The sequence below is a fragment of the Suillus fuscotomentosus genome (genome assembly GCF_016647785.1).
Source record: "Suillus fuscotomentosus strain FC203 chromosome Unknown F5891scaffold_65, whole genome shotgun sequence".
NCBI lineage: Eukaryota > Fungi > Basidiomycota > Agaricomycetes > Boletales > Suillaceae > Suillus > Suillus fuscotomentosus.
Genome location: NW_024539577.1, coordinates 272,841 through 298,177, shown reverse-complemented (window position 1 = coordinate 298,177; position 25,337 = coordinate 272,841). Strand labels below are relative to the sequence as shown.

At 49.7% G+C, this 25,337-nt stretch overlaps 9 protein-coding genes across 9 annotated transcripts; 3 read left to right on the top strand and 6 right to left on the bottom strand.

Moving 5' to 3' along the window:
* The first annotated feature begins 29 nt into the window (after positions 1-29).
* Positions 30-2,315, top strand: F5891DRAFT_663733 (Metallo-dependent phosphatase). The gene is made up of 6 exons (XM_041372694.1): positions 30-255; positions 307-521; positions 575-664; positions 727-953; positions 1,011-1,194; positions 1,248-2,315. Exons 1-6 carry the CDS (start codon positions 91-93, stop codon positions 2,185-2,187), a joined length of 1,821 nt encoding a protein of 606 aa, XP_041221173.1. The 5' UTR covers positions 30-90; the 3' UTR covers positions 2,188-2,315.
* Positions 2,316-2,413: 98 nt separating this feature from the next.
* F5891DRAFT_1115065 (Fat storage-inducing transmembrane protein) lies at positions 2,414-3,538 on the bottom strand (the record flags this gene model as incomplete). Its single annotated transcript, XM_041363773.1, has 2 exons — positions 2,499-3,538; positions 2,414-2,448 (listed from the first exon to the last, which is right to left on the bottom strand). Coding segments are annotated over exons 1-2 (777 nt in total), but the record flags the coding sequence as incomplete, so codon positions are not given.
* Positions 3,539-5,011: 1,473 nt separating this feature from the next.
* F5891DRAFT_663673 (uncharacterized protein) lies at positions 5,012-9,025 on the bottom strand. Its single transcript, XM_041372693.1, has 10 exons — positions 7,927-9,025; positions 6,797-7,867; positions 6,559-6,735; positions 6,351-6,506; positions 6,190-6,297; positions 5,986-6,135; positions 5,764-5,926; positions 5,506-5,704; positions 5,299-5,452; positions 5,012-5,244 (listed from the first exon to the last, which is right to left on the bottom strand). The coding sequence occupies exons 1-9, from the start codon at positions 8,788-8,790 to the stop codon at positions 5,332-5,334; spliced, it is 3,009 nt and encodes a 1,002-aa protein (XP_041221171.1). The 5' UTR covers positions 8,791-9,025; the 3' UTR covers positions 5,012-5,244; positions 5,299-5,331.
* F5891DRAFT_1058143 (uncharacterized protein) lies at positions 8,978-9,804 on the bottom strand. The gene has a single exon (XM_041362784.1). It carries the CDS (start codon positions 9,510-9,512, stop codon positions 9,282-9,284), a length of 231 nt encoding a protein of 76 aa, XP_041221170.1. The 5' UTR covers positions 9,513-9,804; the 3' UTR covers positions 8,978-9,281.
* A 2,749-nt stretch (positions 9,805-12,553) lies between these two features.
* Positions 12,554-14,482, bottom strand: F5891DRAFT_1058126 (peptidylprolyl isomerase B). Its single transcript, XM_041362783.1, has 13 exons — positions 14,303-14,482; positions 14,219-14,241; positions 14,047-14,165; positions 13,974-13,993; positions 13,890-13,915; positions 13,805-13,839; positions 13,693-13,754; positions 13,633-13,643; positions 13,544-13,585; positions 13,443-13,491; positions 13,325-13,389; positions 13,235-13,273; positions 12,554-13,148 (listed from the first exon to the last, which is right to left on the bottom strand). Exons 1-13 carry the CDS (start codon positions 14,445-14,447, stop codon positions 12,819-12,821), a joined length of 966 nt encoding a protein of 321 aa, XP_041221169.1. The 5' UTR covers positions 14,448-14,482; the 3' UTR covers positions 12,554-12,818.
* On the top strand, positions 14,483-17,240 carry F5891DRAFT_1115059 (P-loop containing nucleoside triphosphate hydrolase protein). The gene is made up of 3 exons (XM_041363772.1): positions 14,483-14,703; positions 14,752-16,711; positions 16,762-17,240. Exons 1-3 carry the CDS (start codon positions 14,612-14,614, stop codon positions 17,131-17,133), a joined length of 2,424 nt encoding a protein of 807 aa, XP_041221168.1. The 5' UTR covers positions 14,483-14,611; the 3' UTR covers positions 17,134-17,240.
* A 615-nt stretch (positions 17,241-17,855) lies between these two features.
* On the top strand, positions 17,856-21,025 carry F5891DRAFT_663476 (uncharacterized protein). Its single transcript, XM_041372692.1, has 3 exons — positions 17,856-17,997; positions 18,048-20,451; positions 20,561-21,025. Exons 2-3 carry the CDS (start codon positions 18,059-18,061, stop codon positions 20,646-20,648), a joined length of 2,481 nt encoding a protein of 826 aa, XP_041221167.1. The 5' UTR covers positions 17,856-17,997; positions 18,048-18,058; the 3' UTR covers positions 20,649-21,025.
* A 722-nt stretch (positions 21,026-21,747) lies between these two features.
* F5891DRAFT_1194111 (uncharacterized protein) lies at positions 21,748-23,503 on the bottom strand (the record flags this gene model as incomplete). Its single annotated transcript, XM_041367888.1, has 6 exons — positions 21,748-22,116; positions 22,167-22,551; positions 22,605-22,624; positions 22,682-22,748; positions 22,924-23,070; positions 23,118-23,503. 6 exons carry the CDS (start codon positions 23,501-23,503, stop codon positions 21,748-21,750), a joined length of 1,374 nt encoding a protein of 457 aa, XP_041221166.1.
* Positions 23,504-24,227: 724 nt separating this feature from the next.
* On the bottom strand, positions 24,228-25,216 carry F5891DRAFT_1194110 (uncharacterized protein; the record flags this gene model as incomplete). The annotated part of the gene is made up of 2 exons (XM_041367887.1): positions 24,228-24,457; positions 24,511-25,216. The coding sequence occupies 2 exons, from the start codon at positions 25,214-25,216 to the stop codon at positions 24,228-24,230; spliced, it is 936 nt and encodes a 311-aa protein (XP_041221165.1).
* Positions 25,217-25,337: the final 121 nt, after the last annotated feature.

Below are 25,337 nucleotides of genomic sequence, written 5' to 3'. Positions count from 1 at the left end.
AATCAGGCGAACCCTAAAACAGCTCTCTCTCTAAACTAAGTCTGGGTTTTGCCTTCCACTTGCCGATTCCTCAATTGCAAGTGATGCGGAATGAGCTTTATCCATGAAAAGCGTATCAGGTCGCGTCTTTGTTCGCGCAACACCATCATCAACCTCCTTCGCTTCTTCTGGGTCGTTCTTGTTATTTGGTGCGAATTCGGTGTATTTTTTTACAGTTTATCAGATTGCAAGTGGCCAGACAAGGAGTTGAAGGAGGTGAGTTCATCCAACTAAATAGTTCTGTCCTTGTAATGACACGCTGTCAAGGCTGGGTCAACAGAAAAGCCAACTCGAGTCCTCTTGATTGCTGACCCCCAACTCCCAAACCCGAGGCGTTCAGGGATTTCGTGGCTTCACTATGATGCATCCTCTACTAGATACTTACGAAAAGGCTGGAGCGTCGTCACTCGTCTGCACCCTCACGTAGTCGTATGGCTAGGCGACGTGCTTGCCTCTGGACGCTACGTCACGAATGAAGATGAGTACGTGTCATTATTGCAAACACCTGCTTATATGCGCTAAACATTCTTGATAGATACAAAAACTACGTAGATGAATTTAAGGGGATATTCGCCACCGACAAATCCGTGCCGAGCTATTTTGTTCCAGGGAATAGAGATGTTGGGTGCGTGCTTGACTCGTGACGTGGTCATTCGGGAATTTGGTGACCCGACCTTTGTTTTTCAGTCTCGGGGAATCTTCTGCGTTCTCAAAGAATGCGCGAAAATACTTTACCGAGTACTTTGGTCCTGTGAATCAGGAGATCGATTTGGCTGGCCATAGGCTGATCTTCATCGACGCCCCTGGATTGGTTGATGAGGATTATCGCCGACATGGAAAGGGCAAGCAGTACGAGACTTGGACACCAGCTATGGGCGGTCCAATTGAGTTCATCGCATCCGTTGCCATCAGGGGTGGGTGTTGTCTTGCATTTATGAATGTATCTTGGTTGCTGATGTCGGGATTATTAGCATCATCTAGCCCCATCATCTTATTCAGCCATATCCCATTATCACGACCAGCAAGTACATCATGCGGGCCACTGCGTGAAAAAGGCTCTATACGCGCTAGTGCAGGTCATGGGTATCAGAACATGCTCGGTAAAGAAACCACTAGATTTGTTCTGCACACGCTTCGTCCAGCAGTGGTCTTCAGGTAAGATACATCAGCCGCTTCTTCCCGTGTTTAAATCCCACGCCCCTATACAGCGGTGACAATCGAGATTATTGCAACATGACCCACCAACTTTCCGCATCAGATGCCAATGTACTAGCAAAGACCACCGCCCGGGAAGTGACTGTGAAATCATTTTCCCCATCCAAGCACATCCGACGCCCGGGTTTCCAGCTCCTCTCTCTCATCCCACCAGACTCTGCGGTATCGCACCATGGTTCTACGTTCGCAGATACGCATTGCCTTTTGCCCGATACCTTCCGCATATTCAATTCGATATACCTACCCGCTCTCGTACTCACCGCCATCGTGCTCCTATACCTCAACATCTCAACTGGCCGTCATCGTCGCCGTTTCTCTACTCTCTCGCCTGTCTCTGCAAGTAGTAGGAGTAGACCAAGTTCCCCATCGCGAGGCCCAGAATCTGCAATCTGGGCTAACTGGTCCCCGCGGAAGTCAAGTGGTCCGACGAGTCCGGCAGTGGCACTTCCGCCCTCAGTTACAGTGCGTGTCCCTAATGCAAAAGAGATATTTACATTCCGTGCCTTGTCGCCATCAGCCTCTGGATCACCGCTTGATTCTCCGCTCCTGAGTCCTATCCCGCTTTTCCACGCCGGGCATGAGGACGAAATGAACCCCGCACATTATCCTTCACAGCATCACAGCGACCATGTCTGGCCTTCGGGTGAGGACGTTCACGAAGCGCCATCGTTCATTCCCTCACCGAGCGCACGTCGATCAGAGAGGAAATGGCCATCATGGAGCTGGAGCTTCGTATTCAGAGGGAGGCGGCGACGGATAACGATTGCGCTGCCGACGTGGGGGGAGATGAAAAAGTTTTATGCGTCTGACAGCAGCGACAGTATGTACAGAGGTAAGCGGAGGGGCATGTTGTGGAGGTTGGGAGGCGACAGCATGAGTGTTGCACTGCCTGCTGTTGTTACGTGGGCTTTGATTGGCTGGCTGTTCTTTTGAGACAGTGGTGTTTACGATTGATGTTAGACTATCTACTTGCATGGATTTCGACCCGTATAATGATTGAATATTGACGTAGTGCACAATGTATCACAGTACTCGGCGCGGACGTTTTGACATGATTATGGTGAATTTTGGACCACGTCGACATTGTATACTACAAGCGGACTGATAAGCAATGTCGAAATGTTACATCTATAACAAGAATCGCGCTGGTATACTAATACAACAAAGTCACTATGTAACCCGCAGCTCCTAACACTGTAAATAAAGTAAGCCGGTTGACAATCCTAAAACGAAACAGGACGTACGATATCCAGTAAACTTTTCAAATGGCGTATGGAAGTACACGCTGGTGGTGGAGATGGCGAAGAACCAGATTGCGATGAGCACGATATTAAACACGACTGCACAAGCATGCGGAAGCGACCATTTCCTCGCGTACAAAGACGGCCTGATCTGGTCCACCAAAAATAGGACGGACATAGTGAGGAGGAAGACGTGGCCTGACACATCGTGTCCCTTCCTCAGGCGAGGGACCACCGGGAACCTATCATCCGGCACCCATAACGACGGTCCAACAAACAAGAACGGGTGCGTCTCTTGTGATATGGCTGTCCGCGTGAGACAGAATTCATACGGGACGGTGAACACGGCACCCGATGGAAGGGTGGCCGTGCACTCGCCCCCCGAAGCTGCTGTGAGCCTTTCGAGCAGGGCGGGTCCGAAGAACCAGCTTGTGAACACGAGCCATATGGCTGTTTCTACGCCCCACTTGACTACTCTGTGTGCTGTCCGCTTGTGAGGTGGGCTGGTGAGCCAAAGCGTGAGGAAGGCCGCGGAAGTCCAACCCCATGCGCGTTTGATGAAGTATGAGTTTATGATGTTGGCTTTGTTGGCGAAGTAGTGCGTTGCATGTAGATGGTGAGGGAGATGTGTGAGGGCGGGATCGGAGGTGTCGAGATAAGTGTCGTATGCGACTGAGTAGAGTGTTCCGAAAAGGAGGATCGCTGTGAGCCCCCCAAATGCTGCATAACGCACATCAACTGACATTTCGTGGAATGGTATTACAAGATCTGGGTCAAGTAGGCTGAAGAGGTTAAAAAGATCGTGCACAGTGAACGTGGCGGCATTAATTTATAACTGCAGCATATGTGCACGTAAGTACTTCGGCTGAAGGGACCAAAAAAAAAGCAATGCACGTGTTCGCTACGACGCGCGCGCAGTATTGTGTTGCAGGAGAATATACCAGAACGGAGTAGAACAATAGTCAAGATGACTACCACCAACAGGCATTAATCTGAAGTTCATCCTAGAGTTGATACTCTAGGCAGTTGTACACGAAAGCCGGCAGGGGTCACTGCGAGCTATTGAATTTCAGCATACGATAAAATACAATTGTCGATCCAGCCTATATAGAGATAATTGTCCACACAAAGCGTAAGTGAAATCAATCCGTTCTTCCACAACAATGCAGCTACAATATTTCTATCATCTTGACGCCCATCATGTCATGAACAGCAGTCGTGCTCTTGATCTTTGCGGTGATACTATGATCCGACGCGATTCTCTTGTACTCCGAACCACGCTGCTGCGCAAGTAAAAGTGCATTAAAAGGCTGTCCAAGGCGAACGATCAACTTCAAGGCTCGCGAACGGGAGTCCAAGTCATCCTGCTCCTGTTCTTTCACGCTCTGTGCACCGTTTGCAAAGTCGGGCAGCCCAAAATCATGACGATTCCACGGACAGACCAGCAAGAATGCCTGCGGAGTGGGCCGTGCGGGTGAGAATTGAACCAGCTTGTCTCCTGTGACTATTGATAGGTCTTGCAGCCCGTCTGCTTTGACTCTGTATGTGAATGATGTTCCCTGGTCTTCATCGCGCTTCTTTTTGACTTCTGTGATAGCAAATGTAATGCAAGGCAGATGTAGTCTGGAGTTCGCGAAACGCGGCGCACTGAGGCTGTCAAAAAGGGTATACAGTTTCAAAGCTGACTCCACAGCCACAATCTTTTGCAGCCTGGAGACAGAATTCTGCACCTCATTTGCAGATAAAGGCGGTTGTGTGTGTGGTGGAGTGGTATACGAGGTGATTTCAGCTGGGAGACAGCTATTGAACTTGGATGGTTTTCCAACCCAGTCCAGGACAGTAATGTCGCCCGACCGAGCGACAATTTCTTGCAAGAGCCGACCGATCGCGCATTCCTTCGTCTCGCCGTAGAGTACAGGCAGTTGGAGACCAAAAATGCCGAACAATGAATATGCAATGTCTTCCGGCAGCGAGGTGACACGGCGTGACGCCCATCGAAATTTCTCTCGAGCACCTTTCATCCCCGGATTAAAGGTAACGAGTGCGCGTGCCTTTATGCCTGTTGAACGCTCCAACTCGTTCATGATAGTGGGTGACTCCTTGTGGTTGGGAGAGCGATCATTGAGATATAAGTCCCAATCTTTGTGGTAGAAGAGAATGACGTTAGGAGCCAGGAACTCCTGAACAGTCCATCCTCTTGTGGTCCAAACACTATTTGCCAGTGCGCCCGACTTGAAGGCAGGTGAGACATCCGATAAATAGACCATCGTAAGAGCTGAGTGGCGATACCAGACAAACATGGAGTTGACTGATCGTTGAACCTCAGCAGTGTTCTTCTGGTCGATACAACATGTATCGCTCCATGCCCAACGGTACCCCATGCCACGAGCCTTCTTGCAGAAATTTTGCAGCTTCTCTATGCCGGCAACTCCCTTCAACTCGTACACAACCTTGCCTTGGATGTCGTGCAGCATGGGCTCCTCTTTATCCCACCTATGTGATAACATAACCCAACTGAAGTACTTCGCGACCGCCTTCTTGATGGGCTCCGTTTGGAGGGGCATATGCGTCATCGATGAATACAGAAGCTCGCTGTACTCTTTGCTCTGCATGAAGTCATTTCTCTGTGCATCTTCATTGCATAAACGCCCAGTGGACACGTTAAGTAGACGAAGCGGCGCCTTTTCCAGATGAGTATCAATAGCCTCTTTGATAGCTTGCTCTGCTTCAGTATACTGCTGACGCAGCGCTGGAGAAAGAGTTAGTTGAACGAATGGTAGTGCAAGAGTTACTCAAGACTTGCCTCGCATCTGGGAGTCAGGAGCATTTTTGAGGTTTAACTTGGAGAGCATGCTTTCAAATGTCTCGTTTGCTTTCTTGTATGATTGTTGTGCACCACGAAGTGCTGCATGCCGCAGTTCGGACCCGTGACGAGAGGAAGGACTGAGTTTGATGACCTGTGTTGGAGTAATCAGTACAATCAACAGAAAACATGATAGATATAGTCTGCACCGTGTCGGCGTCAGCAAGGGCCTGCGCATAATGTTTTTGCGCCAAATAGGCCGTACTGCGGCGTTCAAAAAAGGAGTCGTGCGAGGGATCCAGCTTGATCACAGCCGAATAAAGTTCAACAGCTATCTCATAGTCGCTCGCGGCAATGGCCTCATCTGCCTTTGCGACACATCGTGCGATACAGTCTCGCTTGAAGGCTTATCGATATTAAAATGAATCCCGATGTTCAGGTTGTCCGATATAATAACACACTTACTGGAAGACCATTCGAGGCAGCCGCTCTTCGTATCGTCATCAATCATGCTCATCATATATTGAAAAGATTTGACTGCTTCGGTCACTCGATCAGCATGGAGGAGTGCGTCACATCGTCTTTGATTGATAGTTCGCCATAAAGAATCAAAGTCCCAGCCAAAGAGCTGTTCAACACATATCGTCCATGAGTAAAGCTGTCTTCGACGGCTTTGTAAGGACATACCAGCGTGAATATTTTCCACCTAGGTTCCAAAAGTGTGGCAGGCGAGAACAAACCTGTTATGGTGGCAATACTGGCTGTGAGTTTATCAGCGGCTTTGCTGTACTGCCCGTTCTGGAAAGTAATCATAGCAAGCTGTACATGCAGATATGCCTTAGGAGTGTATTTCAGAATAAGAAAATTCATCGGGTCTGACATAAAACCCACATCTACCATGCTGCACCGAAGTGCATCCGAGCGTTGGTCAGTGATGGCAAGACGTTGAACTCGCCGTATTGCTTCATTATGGCGACCGGCATTGAAAATTACAACAGCCTAGACAAAGTCTTAGTATGACAGACAGACTATGAACACAACAATGAGCGTACCTTGATCAACAGTAAAAGATCAATGGTAACCGGATCACGATTAGAAAATGTGATAGCGAGGTCGAAAGCTTCCATCGCATCCCATAGCTGTCCGTTGCCGCAGAGGGCGATGCTCTTGGAAATATATCCCCATAACGAGGGCTGGATGGCAATTGACTGCAACATATCCATTATGAACAGACTACTAACGGTATGCAAAGGGTTTGACCTTGACTGCGTCTTGAAGCGCATTATCCCATTCAGAACTCCGTGCTCTGACCATTGAACGAATGGCACAAGAATCATATTTGTTGCCATCTTTGTCGATCTCTTGGGTCAGCAGCTTTTCAGCAGTGTGCAGGTCACCAGCAACAGATGCATTCCAGACAGTCGGCAAGACTTTGATCTGTATCAAGGAAGTTCACGTTGTATGATAGGGAGACACGTTGAGGGCCTGAAAAGCTCACCTTGATATCATCGTATAATGAGTGTCCATTGATTTCATTGGCTTTGGCGTGGGTCTTGAGTTTTGTCCCATGTCCGGAGTTGGGTGGTGGGTGGTCCAGTGGTTGGGGCCCGGGATGGGAATCATGGTTACTGACTTTCTTGGGGAGTGGAGGCTTTGGCAGTTTGGATGGACGAGGATCATTATTGTTGCCGTCTTTCTTGGGCGGCGGGCGGTTTGGTGGTTGATGTCTGGGAGGAGGATCATCGGGTCCTGGGTGGTTTGGTGGTTGACGTCTGGGAGAAGGATTGCTGGGTCCTGGGTGGTTTGGTGGTTGACGCCTGGGAGAAGGATTGCTGGGTCCTGGGTGGTTTGGTGGTTGACGTCTGGGAGAAGGATTGCTGGGTCCTGGGTGGTTTGGTGGTTGATGACTGGGATGCTCGCTGGGTCCTAGGCGATTTGGTGGTTGACGTCCGGAAAAGTCGTTGTGTCCTGGGCGATCTGGTAGTTGAGGAAGGTCCTTGCGTCCTGGGCGGTTCGGTGGTTGACGTCCGGAAAAGTCGTTGTGTCCTGGGCGATCTGGTAGTCGAGGAAGATCCTTGCGTCCTGGGTGGTTTGATGGTTGATGTCTGGGAGGATTGCTGGGTCCTGGGTGGTTTGGCGGTTGGCGCCTTGGATGGGGATCATTTTTCTTGCCATCTTTCTTGTGCGGTGGGAGGTTTGGTGGTTGATGGATGGGATGGGGATCATTGTTCCTGCCATCTTTCTTGTGCAATAGGCGGTTTAGTGCGCGTATGGGGTGCCAGTGGGGGTGGTCATTGCCGACATCTTTGTTAGTATGCTGTGGGCGGGTTGGTGCTTGGTGTCTGGGGTGGGAGCTGTTGTCGTTGACATCTTCATTGTGCTGTGGGTGATTTGGTGGTTGGCGTCTGAGGTTGTAGTCGCTGTTGACATCTTTGTTACTAGGTTGTGGATGGTTTGGTGCTTGCCACTGGTGGCGTCTAGAATATGGGTCATCATTGTTGCCATCTTCGCTATCATTCCCTTGCGTCGGCAGCCACTCAGTATGCGCGTTTGAGGCGGTCGTGAATATCTGTACGAAATACTTAGCTCAAGTTGCAATGAGTACACACATTGACAGCAAAAGCTTACATTATGTGATGGTTGTCCATTAGACCTGGAACCAAAGTTAGAGCCACCGCCAGAGCCCTCATCACTTCTAGAGCGTTCGTCACTCCCTGAGTCTTCGTCACTTCCAGAGCCTTCATCAACAACCTTGTCTCCGCGGACTTCTTCATCAGCATCTTCGTAACGGTCTTGATCAGCGACTTGGTGAGCATATTTGCCATCATAATAATCTTCCCCTCCAGCAGAGTCTTCATTCTCAGAGTCAAGGCGTTCACCCCATCGAGGGTCGTCATCCTTGTCGAGGTATTCACCCTCCGAGTCATCAGGGTCTTCATTCTCATCGGGGTGTTCACCCAATTGAGGGCCATCATCCCTGTCAAGGTCTTCGCCCTCCGAGTCATCAGGGTCTTCACTCTCATCAGGGCGTTCATCCCTGTCGAGGTCTTCACCCTCTGAGTCATCAAGGTCTTCACTCTCATCAGGGTCTTCACCCAATTGAGGGTCATCATCCCTGTCGAGGTCTTCGCCCTCCGAGTCATCAGGGTCTTCACTCTCATCAGGGCGTTCATCCCTGTCGAGGTCTTCGCCCTCCGAGTCATCAGAGTCTTCACCCTCATCAGGGCGTCCATCCCATTGAGGGTCGTCATCCCTGTTGAGGTCTTCGCCCTCCGAGTCATCAGAGTCTTCACCCTCATCAGGGCGTCCATCCCATTGAGGGTCGTCATCCCTGTTGAGACCCTCGCCCTCCGAGTCATCAGGGTCTTCGCCCTCATCAGAGCGTTCACCCCATTGAGGGTCATCATCCCTGTCGAGGCCTTCACCCTCCGAGTCTTCACCCCCGTCAGGGTCTTCATTGGAGAGGTATTCGTCGTCGGAATATTGTTGCATTGTGGATCCTGTGTGTAGTGGGTAGCGCAGATTTTCTCCTTATAACCCTACTCAGGCGCTTATCCGCGATTTCTTCTTTAGCTCTGTAAAGCTTGAATCCCACAACATTAATAACATCGCTTTTCATCATCTCTACCCCCTTAACTTGATGTTTTTCTTACCTCAGTATTACCACGCTGCCACAGCTCCCATCAACGCCCTCTCCCCTTGTGAACACCTATTTGTTGGCTGGACGACAGCCCGCTCCTTGCTCGTATGGCTGTATGACGCATGATGTCAGTCCGCTTCCTCACGTCGTCTCACCTCAGTGTTGTCCTAACATCACGCTGAGACTCACTCCGTTCTAGCTTCGTACACTATTAACCCCTTCATTCGGTGCACCACCGCAGCCGACCTGCTCAGAAGAAGTAAGAACACATATTTGGTACAATCACGCACTGCGGTCAATAAGTTATGTGACCGTATACTATTTCTTCTGCTCAGCGTATCTTTCATCTTGCTTTGCCATGGTGACCGGGGCCACCCAAAGACCCAAGATAATTGTTAGGCATTATAGACGACGGGACGTCACATGGAGAGGCGGCCAAGGCATGTGTTTCTGCTTGTTCATGCGATAATGAACCATACCTTCCTAAAGGCCCAATCAACTGCACCGTGGCGCTAGATTGACATGACAGTATGTCCATGAAGGTGACATGTAGGATCAACACCATAACCGTCATCTGTCACTCGATAACAACACACCTTCAGGATATGTATATGTAGACGATTATACCATCTCGAGGGTTTGACAAAGAAACATAGCCTGAGCAACTCGTCTAGGAAAGAGAGACTCAGGGTAGTCTGAAATTAGCCATATGACTCGGAAAAGGGTGGCCTTATTTCCCCTGGGCCTGAATCCTGATAGATGATGGTGGTAGTAGCGAGGGCATGTATCATACGCTGATGGGGGTCATGTTACCTACTTAACTCGGTAGTACTAACTGTACTATACATCGGACTCTCAGGCTTGGAGATGTCTGAGAGAGTATGAGGTCCGTGGAGGTTGGTGTACTACGACATAGAGTCTACGTTTGGATTGATCACAATCTACCCAAATACAGGCAAAAGAGATATGCAGTACTAACTCATATGCCGACAGTCTGAGAAATTGATCTTAGTAGCCTTAGGGCGGTGTCCCGGGCCTGGACTCCTCGGAGACACAATTCTGATAGTTTATGTAATACAACATTCGTTAGCAGCCTGCAGAGCCAATGCAACATCGGAGTCATTTATCATGTCCTGGCCAAATCCTATTTTCCAGATCACTTCGGAACACCAACTCAACAAAATTATTGATCTGCGTGCTCCCCACACAGTACTGTGACTGGTTTGGATCGCTTTACGTGCTATGCATAGGCTATCCACCAGTCGACGTGTCTCCGTCAGTGAACTTCACCACCCTGGAAAGCAATGGATGTCACACATGTTCTCTTGTCAGACTTGACCACGATAATCTTAGCATTATATTCTCGAACACTGAGGATCAGACGCGGTTCCAGTACAAACATCTGCAACACCTGGGCAAAATGTCAGAAGGCCGTTATAGTCAAAAGCTCCCGCAGAAGATGAGTACTGTAGACATGATGAGGAGTGGTCGGATGCAGATGTTATTCACAGGTTAGCGCACCCGTATATTTGGCGACATGGCGCCCAGAGGCAAGCCGCCCACGATAGCAAAGTTAACGCATGCGGAAACTAGGCGAAACAAGATAACAACGTCCGAATCATGGAGCTCGTATTAGAAAGCCTCAAAACAGTCCCATTGAATCGATTGATCTGTTCAGCGTTCGCAAAAGTGTTTTACAACAATCCAGGCCGCACGAAAAGGGGCAAGGGTCTTGGGCTCGTGCTTATACCGTGACAACGGGGATCTCCCATATGCCCGGATAGCGGTGGATATGAAATTCTTGTTAACCATTTCTGCCGTGATCTTTAGAATGAGAATGTATGGGAGACACTGAATAATGTTCCTTCAGCTTCATTCTGTCGCTACTCATTCGATTTTGTAGCAACCTTCCGAGTTGCTATCTGAAAATCTGACCTTTCTGGGCCTTCCGGCGTAGTGGTCACGAAAGAGCCTTGCCAATTCCGTCGCTTGGGTTGTGTCCCTTATGTTTGAATTCTGGATTGTTTATCCGTTCGTTCTGGGACTCCGTTAGGTTCTTCTAAATCTTTTGCCGTGAAGTTCTGCCATAACCGATCTGCCAAACCAACTTACAAGTTTTGCTCATAACCCTATTTTCAGGATATAAAGGTAAGCACTGTCCACCTCAGTAATTCAGAGTCCCTCTTGCAAAGCTTTTATAACTTCGCATAAATCATGCATTTGTCCTTCGTCGTCGTCATTACCAGTGCTTTGGCAGCATGCATGACTGTCACTGCCAGATGCAGTCCCCAATTTGGGACCTGCGGTACTGACAGTGATTGCTGCGGTGACTTTAAGTGTAATTTACATCCGGTGAGTATGAGTGGTTTGCTTTGCATCAATGATTCAACCCCACTGCTCACCCTATGCACCTTGCAATGTTAATAGCCTCAAGGTCATTCCAAGTTTTGCAATTACTAGGCTGCTCATCGACGAGCTGGCAGTCTGTTCATGAGCACATCTGGAGAGTGAGTCGTGTTTCCGCTTGCTGATTGGTGTTGTGGCTGACGGCACAATATGTAGCTCGTTGCTGACTTGGTGGATGTGGTTGTTGTTCCTGGAGTAGTAGTACGCCCTGCTTCATGGGCAATAAAGCGCTTTTGAATTAACTTGAACACTCGATACTGTGTAACTTGAAAAGACGTGAGGATCCGAGTGATCTCAATTTCCAAATTTGTGCTGCGTCATTCGGAGCTTGAGTGTTTCAAACGTTCATCGACATCGCCAAAGTCTGCATATAGCGGCTGTAGCAGTCGAGATGGGCGCGTCAAAAGTCCCGGTCATTTTCAATGTCTGGCATTCAACATCTCTCTTGGACTCACCTCGCCGACGTCCGAGCTCTTTCTTCCACACCCAAAGATCGGCGGTTGAACATATGTTCAATCTATTTGCATTTAGCTCGGGCCAAGCAAATATCACACTGCACCGCTATATTTTTGGTAGGAAGCACCAACTCATCACGCTCGCGATGTCGGCGTATGTGTGCTCTTCCATGCTACTTACAAGGCCTAGAAGTATCTTCGAGGGGTGGGCCACACATGCACAGCTTGTGTTCCTACTTGACGCCACGGCAAGTCAACGGACAGACATCGGAAGCTTCACTCGGCGATCGCGATACATGTGCTGGCTACCTAGGAAATTCTCCCCAGGTTGAAGCTAGGCAGTTATCCTTTGATCGCAGAATCACCTGTCTTGACTTTCACAACTTGAGAATATCGGGGACGGATGGCGTCACTGCCTTTCTTCCTAGGCTATAGTCAACACGTCTACTGGACTCCTATTCGTTCTGGAAGTATCGGGCGGGTTATTACTCCGTGGCCGGCCGTCACAGCTTTTTGTGCCAAACGAGTGTCATTGCAGCACCGATAGTGAGGATGGGGTTATAGACTTGAATGTGATGACGAGGTGAGAGATGAGTACTAGCGATTGCTTTGGCTTCACTTTTGATTGTTTCGTGGACTGTTTGCTTGATTGACTAGGACAATGGGCCTATTTTTATATTAGCAGCTGGATTTCGCGAAGACACTTGTCAGTGAACACACGGAAACGCATATAGAATTTACAGCATACCCGTGTAAATAATCAGTGCACATAGTATTTGCTATGCTACTAATGAAGTAGCCTAGGCGCACTGGCAGGTAGACGAAGAGGAGACTTCAAGGAAAGGAAGGACGTTCGAACACTAAGTCATGCCACCTTGGGAGCAAGAGTCCCTACAACGGACTTGCGAAGGAACGACAGCACTAGTTATGTTAGCCAAGCAAGATATATCTATGATACATTGCACAAGTTTCATGACCTGGTATGTTCCGCCAACTCGAAACGTCAATATCAACTGCACTTACTTCTCCAAATCCTCGTCCCCGACACGTTTGTAATGTGTACGATCTGCACGTTGAAAAAGGCCTTTCAAACGACCGAGTCTGTCACCACACCAAACAAACATCCCCACTCCAACCACGACTACCACAAATAAGATGGCAGCATACTTCAGACGCTCCGACGACCCAGAAACATCCTCCACAACCTCAGGAGTGGCATCCACAACTGAAGAGGGAGTAGACTCCACAGGGCTTGTCTTCTCGTTAGATGCTGGTGAGGCGGGTGTAGAGGCGGGCAATTCAGCATCGGCTGACGAAGTTACGGAATTCACGGGTGCAGTGGCGATGTCCTGTTGGCAAGCAACAACATTTTATTCGCATCAAGAGCTCAAGTGATACAGAGACAGCTGAATCATAGCTCAGCGCGTAGGGGTACCTGATTTCCTGTCTCATCCACCACTGGCTCAACTGGCAGCTAGAAACGTGGGATGAATACGATGCACATCACACAGGTATAAGAACAAACCTCTCCAGAGTCGTAGATGGTGACGTCCTCCAATGGACGATCATTGCTGCCCTTGGGAACGTCCTCTTGAGTAGAAGTGAGAACTTTGGTGAGTCTAAAGGTAATAAATAATGCAAACCAATAGCGTATACAATGTCCATTCCCTCCAAGACTTTTCCGAAGACCACCTGTTTTGACAGAGCTCAAGCAATGCGGTGATAAAACCGATGCCAAACTCACATGTTTACCGTCCAACCAGCTGGTGATTACAGTGCAAATGAACTGGAAAACCACTCAGTAAAGCTCGTTGAGAGCAATCACAAGCTTACGAATTGAGATCCTAGAGCACTATGTTAGACGACATGAACGATGGGAGAAAACATGCCTACCGTTAGTGTCCTTGCCTGCATTAGCCATGGAAAGAGTGCCGGGTCCGGCGTGCTTGAGCTTGCTGAAGCAGACGTCAGGGTCGAAGACATGAGTATGATCACGAAACCTTACAAGTTCTCATCCTTAAAACGGTCGCCGTAAATAGACTGTAGGACCTCCATAAGCGACATTCATGCTGAGACGGGTCCCAAATTACCTTTCCACCGGTGCCATCGCCACGAGCTAGTGAGATTACATCAAGTTGGCTTCAGAACACATGAGATAATGATGGTACACATACTGAAGTCACCGCCTTGGATCCTGACAAGAGGATATCAGGTGAATGTCCACAAAACAACGGACAAGAAACTCACATGAAGTTCTTGATAACACGGTGGAACTTGGAGCCCTTGTAACCGTAGCCAAGCTCCTGACCATCCTTGCCAACACCAGTTGCAAGTGCGCGGAAGTTCTCGACTGTCTTTGGAACGGTCTGCGAGGAGATGAGTCAACCACATATCTGCCAGAATAGGTAAGGCAACGTACTCCGCCGTAAAGACCAATGACAACTGTTTAACATTCGAGCCCCGTCAGATGTATGTCACACGGCGGTCTCAACATAACACAAACCTCGACCTATGTCCTTGTCACCATGCCTGATATCGAAGTAGACCTTATGGGTGATTTTGGGGCCCTTGGCAGCATCCGCAGATTGCGCACAGAAAAATGCGGCTATAGAAATTAAAACGAGCGCAAGAGAAGCACGACCGAACATTGTGCAACGAAGTAGTAAAGGTGTGAAGGAAGACGTGTCCAGACTAATTTGACTTGAGAAAGGTTATCAGATGTGGGAACAATATTCCATTTTTGTTTAACCCGCCGTTCTAACGATCAAGACTGAGATTTATACAATAATTGATATCAGCGCCGCAGGGGGAAATGGACGATGAACTTGTCCTCAACATCGCAGAGGATGCATCTTTAGGACCAAAAAAGCTAGCATCAAAAAAATCTGGTCGCTGGACGGACAGGTGAGCTGAAGTTTGATTTCATGTATGCAGCTAATCATCATAACCTAGGTTGAAGGCTAAACGAGTCCAGAAACGCAGGACCGACCAGCCTGACCATCATCCTGGCAGCGATGATGATGACCATCCTCGTCCCGCAAAGCGGATGCGACCTGACATCCCCCCGCCTGCTACCAAAGCCCCCGCAACGGACCGTCCGGCACTTCCAGCTAGGCCTCCGACTCAGATAATCTCGTCTCTATTCTCGTACAACCCTCAAGTTGAGGCCCCCATACCCTCCGCTGTTCAAAAAGCGCCCTCCAAACCGAGCAATGCACCACTGACCGGCTCAGCCACATTCGCGGACCTGGGTCTTCATCCTCTCCTTGTCGCTCACCTACAATCCAAGATGAGTATCACGAAACCGACATCCATTCAACGTGCTGCCCTTCCTATATTCACGAAACCTTCTTCCGAGGACACGGATGCACGCGATGTTTTTATACAATCGCAAACTGGCTCCGGAAAGACCATGGCATTCCTCCTACCCATAATCCAGGATCTTCTCCCCCTAAGTACACACTCTTACATCGACCGCTCGATAGGGACGCTCGCAATTATCATCGCACCCACTCGTGAACTTGCGAAACAAATATCCGACGTCTTGGAGGCGTTATTGACACTTAGGCTACGCCCAGACGGCGAACAGGAGAATACGGAGAGTTCTACACGTTATACCCGGTGGTTAGTCTCTGGTTTGCTAAGTGGAGGCGCAACTCGTGCGCACGAGAAGGCGCGTCTACGGAAAGGTGTGCCCATCCTTGTCTCGACTCCAGGTCGCCTACTAGACCACCTGCAAAATACGTCTTCGTTCAACGTTGGAAAGTGCCGATGGTTAGTTCTCGATGAAGCGGACCGCTTGATGGAGCTTGGGTTTGAAGATACCATCAAAGGGATCGTGCAGGGTCTGGACGGGAGGAGGAAACTCGCGTTCCAAGCTGTTCAGGACGGTAAGACATTTGAGGTTGGGGGTTGGGACTGGGACCGGGAGAGACGGACAATACTCTGTTCGGCTACCATCCGTGAAGACGTGCAGAAATTGGCAGGCACTACTCTAAGACGACCGTTGATAATCAAGGGCCTCGACAAAGAGAAGGCGGAGGATTCGCCTGCATCAAAAAACGACAACGAGCCAGGTACCACCAGCACCGAGAAATTCACTCCCCCATCACAACTCTCTCAAAAATACGTCATCGTTCCCCTCAAGATGCGTCTTGTCGCACTGGTCGCACTTCTCCGCTCATTGCTCGCTCAGACACAAAGTCAAAAAGGTTCGAAAATCATCGTATTCCTCAGCTGCACAGATTCCGTCGACTTTCATTGGCGCTTGCTAGGCGATTCGTCGATGGACGGTGAGAAGGCTGAACATGCAGAGTCCGACGAAGACGGGGCAGATAGCAAGGCAGATGAATCTGTCGAAGAGGAGAAAGTGGAGGAAGAAAATAAAATTGCTGCACAGTCTCCGCTCCTTCCAGGTGCCTCAATCTTCCGACTTCACGGTTCCCTTCCCACACCAATCCGTCTCGCCTCTCTACGTGGATTCTCAGCCATTCCTTCCTCAAAGTCCAAAAAACCAGCACCCGCGTCGTCCATTCTCCTCTGCACGTCCGTGGCATCCCGTGGTCTCGACCTACCCCTCGTCCGCGCAGTCATACAATACGACCTGCCAACTGAAGGCGGTGCGACCGAGTATGTGCACAGAGTGGGACGGACAGCACGTGCAGGAAAGGGCGGTGAAGCTTGGAGCATCGTCGCACCCAGCGAATCTGAATGGGTTAAATGGGTGGGAGGGAAGATGAAGGGCGATATAACGGGAGAAAACTCCGACAGCGACAAAGTCAACATCACTCTCGAAGGAACAAGCATCGAAAACGTTTTGGCGAAGGGCTTTGGCGGAAAAGGCTCCGAGTACGAGGCGCGCGCGACAGAAGTGCAACTTTCTTTCGAGCGGTGGATTTTGCGGCGCAAAGAGGTAATTCCGATTTGGAGTGAAGTTGAGCATGCGTTGACGCCTTTTTGTAGAACGCTGAACTTGCTCGGAGAGCATTTACTTCGCATATGAGAGCATATGCGACCCATCCCTCGAACGAGAAGCATATCTTCCATGTTCGGCATCTTCACATCGGTCACCTGGCAAAAGCATTCGCGCTGCGTGAAGCGCCGAAGACGATTACTGACGGAAAAAATAAAATATCTAGTGCATCCAAAGGTCGTGGCTCGCGTCCTACTAAACCTACGAAGCATGATGTCGGCGACGCAGAGCAACGGATGCAAGATGTCGTCCGTGCGCAAGGGCGGCTATCGAGGAAGGGCGGCAAGATGATTAGCAGTGGGACCGATGAATTTCAGATTCCATCAGGCGCTGCCTTGAATTCACTCGTTCATGGCTATTGATCAAAACGTAGTACTCTTTTTTAGGTTATAGATGTTATACACTACAAAATAGATAAATATTATCTGATCCAAAAAGCAGATGCCAAGATACAGTCTCGTCAAACTACTGCCGCTCAAGAGCAGAGAACTCGAGGTTGGAGTCCAACTGTAGATCCAATACTTGTAAGAACTTGCAGACAACATTTTTATGGTGGTGACAAATATGATGAGTCACACATTTACTGTCACAATATTTTTGGCATATTTCCGTCGTTTGCCACAATGCCACCTCAGGCCTTAGGCTCAGCAATGTTCAAGTTATTGAGCAATTACATAACTTACCATGATACAGCAAAAGTTCATGATGTGATCATGTATCCAATATGGTCGACGCCGGATGGTACGCGTACCGGCGTATGCGTAGGTCTGGAATTCAACTTTGACATTCTCCAAGTCGAATTTTGGTTAGTACTTACCCTAAACTTTCTGTGCAACAGCCTCGTGCCTTCCAGGTCGGACCTGCAGCCAGACAAGCGCCCGCTTATCTTTTCAACTCAACTGCAAAGTGCGACCACGAGCCATCTATCGACTGTGAATACAATCGCAATCAACCATCCATTCTATCTCAAGCATCCTGTGATATCTCTGTTGCTTGATCGTTTCACCATCACCACTTAAACCCTTTTGATTTCAAACGAAGTTACAACTTAGACATTGACTCTTCAATCAACGCCGTATGTCGTCCCCATTGAGACATCCATCCCCATCGTGATTTCTAATTACATCGTTGAACTGAACTAGTGCTTCCCCAACTTGACCTATTCCAACTCCCATTTTGTGTCACATTCTCACATCAACCTCTGTCGATAAGCGACTGAGATCAATGTAGATACCTCCTTCCCTTATCACCTCTCGCTCTCTGACCTGACTGACAGACCTTCTAGCAATGACCGAAGGAACTTGGGAAAAGCTGTCCCAGGTCGCTGTCCTGGGTGCTAAATATGACTCCCCTGAACGCCAGCCCCATCCGAAATGTTTGAAAGGGACCCGAGTGGACCTTCTCAAATTCATCTATGGATTGTTGGACAAGCGAGAGAAGAGTCAGATCATTTGGATGCATGGCACGGCGGGCGTCGGAAAGTCTGCCGTGGCGTTCACTGTGGCCGAGAGGATGAAAGGTCTGAAAATGACAGAGGAGACAAAAATTGAAACAAGGCTCGCGGGAACATTCTTTTTCTCGCGCAAGCACACAAAATGCAGCACCACCGGTCATTTATTTGCGACCCTTGCTTACCAGCTTGCGAGCAATTTTCCCAGCGTCAAGAACGACGTGAACAAAGCTATCCACGAGACTCCTGCGGTTCTAGACTCCAGCGAGTCTCTTCGCGACCAAATGATGGCGTTATTTCGTCGACCTCTCTGGCACCTGCAATTAAGGCTGCGCGAGTGTCCGCCTCCGGTGTTTGTTGTTGATGCCCTCGATGAATGCCAACCTGAAACGGTCGCCGATCTGATCTCACTCCTCGGGGAAGCTCTTCGTGATCCTGAACTTCCCGTATTCCACATTCTGCTCACGAGTCGCTTGGAGCAGCATATCTGTAAAGCCATTCAAAACGAAGATATGCGCACGCTAGTGTACGAGATCCCGGTGAACACTTCTGGGGAGGGCGTTGCTGGCACCATTTCATTAGACGGCGAAGATGTGGACAATGATATCTGTACATTCTTGCAGCATTCCTTCATGGAGTTGCGATATCGCCATCCTGATTTCCCTCAGCCCACTGCGGATAAACTTACGCGGCTGGCGAACCGAGCTGGCAGACGTTTCATCGTGGCATCTACAATGATGAAGTTCGTTGATGACGGATATAATGACTCCCGGGATCGCCTTGAGCTAATGCTCGAGCTGACCAATGAACTGCTACCTGGAACGGAAGTGTACGAGCTATACAAACGGATCATCTCCACCTGTTCGAACCCCAATCGGGCATACCAGCATTTGTCCATTGTTGCTGCCCTCGCAGACCCTCTGCCAATCTCACAGATTTCGAAGCTCCTTGGTCCTGTTCAAGGCAGCGATGTCGCGACCACGCTGAAACAGCTACGTTCTTTCATGGAAATCCCCGTTGACAGCAGCCATCCCGTGAATATCTACCACTCGTCCATTCGAGACTATGCTTCAGACTCCTCGAACTGCAGCCTCCCTGGATTACAACCCATCCTACCACATTCCCTGCTCGCTTATTCGTCTTTCCGCTTGATCATTCAAGACATTCCAGCACGCACTACTCTCATGGATGCGCTCCTAGAATTGAAGTCGCAGAATCAGGCTATGCAACCCCATGACCCCCGGAATTTGCAACAGTCATTAACCTTCATTGTTGAGCCACCAGAGCCGCTGACGGTCCTCATGGGATTGTTATGGCTTCGGGGAGCTCGCGGGTCGGGTTTGCGGTCCTGGTTAGGGACTTTGGACGGACGTGCGTGGCTGCAGACCCAATATGGGGAAGACTATTTGCAGACACAGAAGGGGCAAGACTGGCTGCAGACCTGGGCCGGGAGGGATTGGTTGCAGACCCACGCGGGACGCACTTGGTTGCAGACAGAGAGAGGGCGAGGGTGGCTGCAGAGTGGGCAAGGGTGGCTGTGGACTCAAAGACGAAGACAAGTGGCTGGAGACTCTGGCGAGTATATAGCATTGGAGACGTGGAGCGGGAAAGCCTCGCTGGAGACCATCGGCGGGCAAGGCTGGCTGCAGACCAAGACCGGGCAAGAATGGTTGCAGACCCAGGCAGGGGGAGAGTGGCTGCAGACTCAAAGTGGAGGAGAGTGGCTGCAGAGCCGACGCGGGGAAGAGTGGCTTCAGACCCCGACCGCACAAGAGTGGCTGCAACAAACCCCGACTGGCCAAGAATGGCTGCAGACCCAAAAAGGACGAGAGTGGCTGCAAACTCAGAGCGGCCAAAAATGGCTACAGACCCTGAGTGGCCAAGAATGGCTGCAAACACATGGTGAGTGGTTGCAGACCACGCCTGGACGAGAGTGGTTACAAACTGAAAGCGCGAGGGAGTGGCTGAAGACACCCAGCGGGAGGGAGTGGATAGAGACACACAGCGGGAGGAAGTGGCTGCAGACACATGGCGGGAGGGAGTGGCTGCGGAGATCCAACACGAGGGAGTGGCTGGAGATATTCGACAGGAGCGAGTGGCTAGAGACACCCAGCGGGAGGGAGTGGCTGGAGATACACAACGGGAGGTGGTGGCTGCAAACATTCAATAGGAGGGAGTGGCTGACAACACCCAGCGAGAGGGTGTGGCTGGAGACACCCAGCGGGAGGGAGTGGCTGCAGAAACCCAGCGGGAGGAAGTGGCTGGAGACACATAGCGCGAGGGAGTGGCTGCAGAAACCCAGCGCGAGGGAGTGGCTGGAGACATCCAACGGGAGCGAGTGGCTGGAGACACCCAGCGCGAGGGAGTGGCTGGAGACACCCAGCGGGAGGGAGTGGCTGGAGACACTCAGTGCGAGGGAGTGGCTGAAAACACCAAGAGCGAGGGAGTGGCTGAAAACGCAGCACGGGATGGCGTGGCTGGAGACACAAAGTGGGATCGAGTGGCTTGAGACCCAGAGTGGGTACGATCGCCTACAGACCCTAAATGAACTGCAGACTCCAATCGGGCATGCATGGTTGGACACCTTTTACGGGCGAGAATGGCTCTCAACCCAGAGTGGGCGAGAGTGGTTACTGATGCAGAGTGCGCAAGAGTGGCTCCTGACCCTAGGAGGGCAAAAATGGCCGGGTACTCTGGGCGGACGAGAGTGGCTGCGGACCCCAGGTGGACTACAGACTGGACATGGCCAAGAATGGTTACAGACAAAAGGTGGGCAAGAGTGGCTGCCGACCCAGAGTGGACGAGAGTGGCTGCAGAGCGAGAGAGGACGAGAGTGGCTACAGACCCCCCATGGTCAAGCATGGCAGCTGACTCCTACAGCGTCTGTCTGGGTAACAATGGAAGACTTTTCGAGCACATTGGAAACAATCAGCGAGTGTGCAATCATTCCGCGATTGCCTTTCCCGCCAGCTTTTCAAGTAATCCAGGAGTTTAAGAGCTTACCAGATTTCTTGATGTTTCCGGCATTCCTGTCGTTAAGGCCCCATGATTATTCTACCTCTGCATCCCTACAAGATTGTCCAGACATCGAGGTCATTCATACTATGACCGCGTTCACGATTTTCGCAAACGAAGCACGGGATCAAAGTCAATTATCTTCAAACGCCTTGAAGTATGCATGTCAAAATTGGGTCTTCCATCTCTCGCGAGCTCTGAATCCAACGGACCACCAGCTCAACTGTACATTCAAGGTCTGCTGGAATCGCCACCTCCTCTCCTGGCTTGAAAGGCAATGGTGTTTGAAGGGCCTGCGGTCCTGTCTCCTTATGTTATTCGAAGGGCAGAAACTTGCACAGGTGTGTTTTTAGTGATTTTCGTGTATTCGGCACCTGACCTACGCACAAAGGAACGCCTCATCGAAGATACAGGGTCATCTCAGTCCCAGGTCTGAAACTGTCGATTTGATGTACTAGATAGATGTCATGCTGTCTTGTTATCTTGCATTATTCACGTCGCTTGTGTATTTTCAGAATTTGTAGTGTTGAAGATTGAATGTTAATATTGATGTTGGTCCGAGGAAAAGAAGACGGTAATAACTTGGACGCCATTTAAAGGACCGCGTCTCCTTGAGGCATGTCGTGAATATCGCATGGAGTTCTGTATCTACAGCAGAGCCTGAACGGCGCCAAATGTGATAGTGATATGCATACTGAATCGTGCGAGCTGCCAAGACCTGCTCTTCCGATGGCCCGTTGGAGCGAACGGACTCGTCTGGCACAGGGTCAAGGGATGTGAGAGATGTGACCGCCTCGTCCATATCTTCCACATCATCAGTGGCCTCAGAATCGACAATCCCTGAAACTTCTTTCTCCTTTACTTCCTCTCTATCCGCCTCCTGGAGCGCACCGGATTTAAGTTCTCCTTCTCGGCCGGACGAATCTCTACACCATCTTTGGGACGCTGCATGCGAGGCACGAAGGCAGCTGCCTCCGCCCTCATCATAGACTGTGCAGCAACCATATCCGAAGAAAGAAGATGGGGAGTGTCACTAGTCTTTTCATAAACCAGTTGTCGCATCAACGAAGTTTGAGTAAATTGCCTCGTTTTGTGAACAAGTTTGACAAGACCGCTCGAAGCCTTGTTGGTATTGAGAATAACTCGCAGGTAGCCATCCAAGCGAGGCATTCCTCTGCCGAGCAAAAGCGCCATGTGCTCAACAACATCGTTCACGAGTTTTTGATAGTATGCAGGGCGCTGAGGTTCATTGCTTGCGAAAGCACGATCGTATTCACTTTGCACTTCACCATAGGGTATCGTGTGTTGTGAGCGACTGTTACAATAAATTAAAAATTGTTGGATGACGAAGAGCTGGAGCAGGCACACCAAGGCAGAGAGTTCTGCAACTGTAGATGTGTAGAGATGAATAGCTTATTATTATATAGGCGATTAATTGGACTTACAGCCGGAAGATGAAAATATTGCGAAGTAACGGTGTGATATTGGTAATATGGGCAAGCCACAAAGAACCTGCTGATTCGTGAGCATTGGGTTGCGTCTGCGGAGCATGCAAAAGTTCTACCCATAGTACTACCCACGCGCAATTTCCGTATTAGATTCCCTGTCGCACCCAAGAGCAAGCTTATTGACCCGGTTCGACGTCTTTTTTCACAGAAAACTTATGGAGGCAAGCCGCAAGATCAACCAGTCGGATGGAAGAACAGCACCGTGCAGTGGAAGTTTGTCCAGGATGGGATCCATTCTGTGATTTATAACGAAAGAGGCAAGGATATCCTCAATGCAGTCGCATAGAACGGATAGATTGACACGTAAACCGTTGTCCAGGACATGTCTGAGGAATTTTGAGCGTGTGCATATAAACACAAGGCGTAAACTCACAGTAGAAACAGAATTCCCGATGACATACTGCTGGGAGTAGCTCCTCGGTAAGAATTGAACATGTCCAGCACCAGGTAGCGATTATCTGGCTGTCGGAGGAGCTCGGTAAATGTATTTTTGGTGACACACTTTGCCTGAACAATGTAGGTGGGAGCATCATTCCGGTCGAAAGCGAAACTCAAACTGGTGATTCTCATCAAGGTCGTCAGAAATTGGGGGCTCTTGGATGGGTTCAATCTATAGAAAGATTCGCAAATCCAGTTCTTCGCCACTCTCAAACCAACTAAACCGTGTGGAATGAGGGTAAGGTCGAGGTCCGCAAAGGAACCTTGAATGAACAAAGGAGGAGCCAGCGCCTCGTAAGGGTGTTCGAGCCAGTCCCTCATGCTAATAACAGCATCAGCGTATACTTCAGCCACAGACAATACACTGGACGCACCTTTCCCATTGTTTCGTACTAGGATGCGCGGAGTGCAAGAATTGCAAGATAATTCTTTCAATATGACACTGTCACCCGAAGACGACACGCATCGATGGGACCAACGAATCAGATCGGCACGGTTCGCGCGAGTGAGTGAATTTTGTTCTCCTGCGGCGGCGGCGGGGGGGCGGGGGGGCGGGCGGGCGGGCGGCATCAGTAAACCGGTGAGTTCTTGCTGGGGATTATGCTGATTATGGTGCTTTTACATAGTCATATATTGCTTTATATCACTTTATATTCCAATGTGACGAAAACCTTTCCTATATATTACGATATATAACGATATATGACGATATCTTCTTCTCACATGTTCTCTGATCGGCGCCGCACGGACAATATCTTTAAGAGACGCAGCAGACAATGCCGATGATAGAGAACCCGACACCTCTCGAAGACTCGAACTATATAACCGAGCAGCCTTGATGGAAGTTCTAAAAATCAACCTGCAAGCCTTGGGACCACTTCGTCCAGCTCCCGCGTGAATACAAACTCCTGACAGCAGATGTCGCAAAAGGTTCATCTTCATTTCTTCTGATGACGATTCTATTTGTGGGCCGTGATCCCGAACAAAACGTGAAAACTAAGTAGCATCAGCGATGACATCGTGGAAGCTGAAAATAACATCATGATTATACATCTGCGGGTACTTGCAACACTCCCATGCCCCTTAAGGTGTTGTATATTGTGCGCAAGCGGTCTCTAGAGCGCGGGACATCAATGCGCAGAACATTGTTCCAATTCAGTGCTGAGTCCTTGTGTTGTGGCCCGGGTGGTAGATAGCTTGGGTCCTTTGCTGATAATTGGTGCATAGTCCAATTGATGTTGCCGCGACGAATTGTAGCACCACTCCAATATGGACCTGCAACATGATGGTCATGGTATGTACTCCAAATATATAGATGTAGCAATCACCTGTGGCTGCGATGGCTAAGACAGAATTCAAGTTTGCATCTTGCAAGAAGAGGAATGTGGCTTGTTCAACCAGATCGCTCTTAGCTGAAACAAGCTTGTTTGAAATGTTTGACTTCTGTTCCTCATCAGTCAAACTCCTGCCTGGTGGAAACCTTTTTACTTCTACGAGAAGGCCGACGCTGGCCACAGTAATCTTCCATCCTCTGTAACGATACTTCTGCAGTGGCTGAGCCACTGCAGTCAGATTGAGGATGGCGAAATCCACAAAGACACCATGCACATCCTTTTCCAAGGTGGTCGATGCCAAGGATATATTGTCCTCCTCCTCCTCCTCCTCGTTCTCATTCTCCTCCTCCTCGTTCTCGTTCTCCTCCTCCTCCTCGTTCTCCTCCTCCTCCTCGTTCTCGTTCTCATTCTCGTTCTCCTCCTCGTTCTCATTCTCCTCTTCGTTCTCATTCTCCTCCTCGTTCTCCTCCTCGTCCTTGTTATCATCTTCAGGGACAATCCATATGGGAAACTGTTGTGCAACAATTAGGTTGGGAACATCCGCGACTAAATCCGAGAGGGTCTGATCCCACAATGGGTACCAGAAATATTCGATGTTGCGAGGGTTATGGGTGCGAGAGAATGCAAGGGAGGTCCCCAAAATAGCCTTGTACCGCATTACTATGTTGTTGTGACGCCCAGGGAGAGCCCAGGAGGGCATGGTGAATCAGTATGTGGCAGCTAGAACTGAACAGCACGAGTTGTGCTATGAGTACTGTGAATTACATAACGATCAGTGGCTGTTGGGAGTCGCAGTACTGTATAGTACCAGTCAATTAGGT

What these genes read in the sequence shown, in the direction of transcription:
- F5891DRAFT_663733 (XM_041372694.1), top strand. Translation starts at nt 91, where the DNA reads ATGAGCTTTATCCATGAAAAGCGTATCAGGTCGCGTCTTTGTTCGCGC. An exon ending in TACGTCACGAATGAAGATGA is followed by an intron (nt 522 to 574) that starts GTACGTGTCATT and finishes CATTCTTGATAG; the next exon opens with ATACAAAAACTACGTAGATG. An exon ending in CGTCCAGCAGTGGTCTTCAG is followed by an intron (nt 1,195 to 1,247) that starts GTAAGATACATC and finishes GCCCCTATACAG; the next exon opens with CGGTGACAATCGAGATTATT.
- F5891DRAFT_663673 (XM_041372693.1), bottom strand. Translation starts at nt 8,790, where the DNA reads ATGCAACAATATTCCGACGACGAATACCTCTCCAATGAAGACCCTGAC. An exon ending in CATTATACGATGATATCAAG is followed by an intron (nt 6,736 to 6,796) that starts GTGAGCTTTTCA and finishes TCCTTGATACAG; the next exon opens with ATCAAAGTCTTGCCGACTGT. An exon ending in GGTGGAAAATATTCACGCTG is followed by an intron (nt 5,927 to 5,985) that starts GTATGTCCTTAC and finishes TGTGTTGAACAG; the next exon opens with CTCTTTGGCTGGGACTTTGA.
- F5891DRAFT_1058143 (XM_041362784.1), bottom strand. Translation starts at nt 9,512, where the DNA reads ATGACGGTTATGGTGTTGATCCTACATGTCACCTTCATGGACATACTG.
- F5891DRAFT_1058126 (XM_041362783.1), bottom strand. Translation starts at nt 14,447, where the DNA reads ATGTTCGGTCGTGCTTCTCTTGCGCTCGTTTTAATTTCTATAGCCGCA. An exon ending in TGACAAGGACATAGGTCGAG is followed by an intron (nt 14,242 to 14,302) that starts GTTTGTGTTATG and finishes AATGTTAAACAG; the next exon opens with TTGTCATTGGTCTTTACGGC. An exon ending in TGGATGAGACAGGAAATCAG is followed by an intron (nt 13,149 to 13,234) that starts GTACCCCTACGC and finishes GCTTGCCAACAG; the next exon opens with GACATCGCCACTGCACCCGT.
- F5891DRAFT_1115059 (XM_041363772.1), top strand. Translation starts at nt 14,612, where the DNA reads ATGGACGATGAACTTGTCCTCAACATCGCAGAGGATGCATCTTTAGGA. An exon ending in TCTGGTCGCTGGACGGACAG is followed by an intron (nt 14,704 to 14,751) that starts GTGAGCTGAAGT and finishes ATCATAACCTAG; the next exon opens with GTTGAAGGCTAAACGAGTCC. An exon ending in GGATTTTGCGGCGCAAAGAG is followed by an intron (nt 16,712 to 16,761) that starts GTAATTCCGATT and finishes GCCTTTTTGTAG; the next exon opens with AACGCTGAACTTGCTCGGAG.
- F5891DRAFT_663476 (XM_041372692.1), top strand. Translation starts at nt 18,059, where the DNA reads ATGACCGAAGGAACTTGGGAAAAGCTGTCCCAGGTCGCTGTCCTGGGT. An exon ending in GAGACACCCAGCGGGAGGGA is followed by an intron (nt 20,452 to 20,560) that starts GTGGCTGCAGAA and finishes AACGGGAGCGAG; the next exon opens with TGGCTGGAGACACCCAGCGC.